This window comes from Carlito syrichta, unplaced genomic scaffold (genome assembly GCF_000164805.1).
Source record: "Carlito syrichta isolate Samal-C Ts95f unplaced genomic scaffold, Tarsius_syrichta-2.0.1 Scaffold307015, whole genome shotgun sequence".
NCBI classification, from domain to species: domain Eukaryota; kingdom Metazoa; phylum Chordata; class Mammalia; order Primates; family Tarsiidae; genus Carlito; species Carlito syrichta.
The window spans coordinates 39,792-40,590 of NW_007251111.1; the positions used below are offsets into that span (position 1 = coordinate 39,792).

Consider the following 799-nt stretch of genomic DNA (forward strand, 5'->3'; position numbering starts at 1 on the left):
CGTCTCTTCGAGCTGTTTGCAGACAAAGTTCCAAAGACAGCAGAAAACTTTCGTGCTCTGAGCACTGGAGAGAAAGGATTCGGTTATAAGGGTTCCTGCTTTCACAGAATTATAACAGGGTTTATGTGCCAGGGTGGTGACTTTACACACCATAATGGCACTGGCGGCAAGTCCATCTATGGGGAGGAATTTGATGATGAGAACTTCATCTTGAAGCACACAGGTCCCGGCATCTTGTCCGTGGCAAATGCTGGACCCAACACCAACGGTTCCCAGTTTTTCATCTGCACTACTAAGACTGAATGGTTGGATGGCAAGCATGTGGTTTTTGGCAAGGTGAAAGAGGGCATGAATGTTGTGCAAGCCATGGAGGGCTTTGGGTCCAAGAATGGCGAGACCAGCAAGAAGATCACCATTGCTGACTGTGGACAACTCTAATAAATTTGACTTGTTGTATCTTAAAAAAAAAAAAAAAAATCGCTTCCTGTCCCCTGAGAATTCTTCCCCAGGGTCCAGGCTGCTACTTGGAGAGCACTGGCAAGATTTCGCCCCCGAACCTAGTAAGCCCGATCCTCCATCCTATAGTCAGTGGGGAGAACTCTCAGGGAATTCTACCCTGCTAGGAGCTAATAACAGTTCTTAATTCATTAGAATGGGGTAAGGACTCAGTGAGTTACCGTCAGTAAAGTGCTTAGAACAGTGCTCAGGAGGGCAAGGAGCCCCGACCACCCTACAGGCATGCGCCACCACGCGTAGCTAATTTTTTAACTATAGAGACGAGGTCTCGCCAAGTTGCCCA

The 799-nt window shown here is 47.8% G+C and overlaps 1 protein-coding gene across 1 annotated transcript; it reads left to right on the top strand.

The window, feature by feature from the left end:
• The first annotated feature begins 6 nt into the window (after window positions 1-6).
• On the top strand, window positions 7-456 carry LOC103266080 (peptidyl-prolyl cis-trans isomerase A-like). The gene has a single exon (XM_008063726.2). The coding sequence runs from the start codon at window positions 124-126 to the stop codon at window positions 436-438; it is 315 nt and encodes a 104-aa protein (XP_008061917.1). The 5' UTR covers window positions 7-123; the 3' UTR covers window positions 439-456.
• The last annotated feature ends 343 nt before the right edge of the window (window positions 457-799 follow it).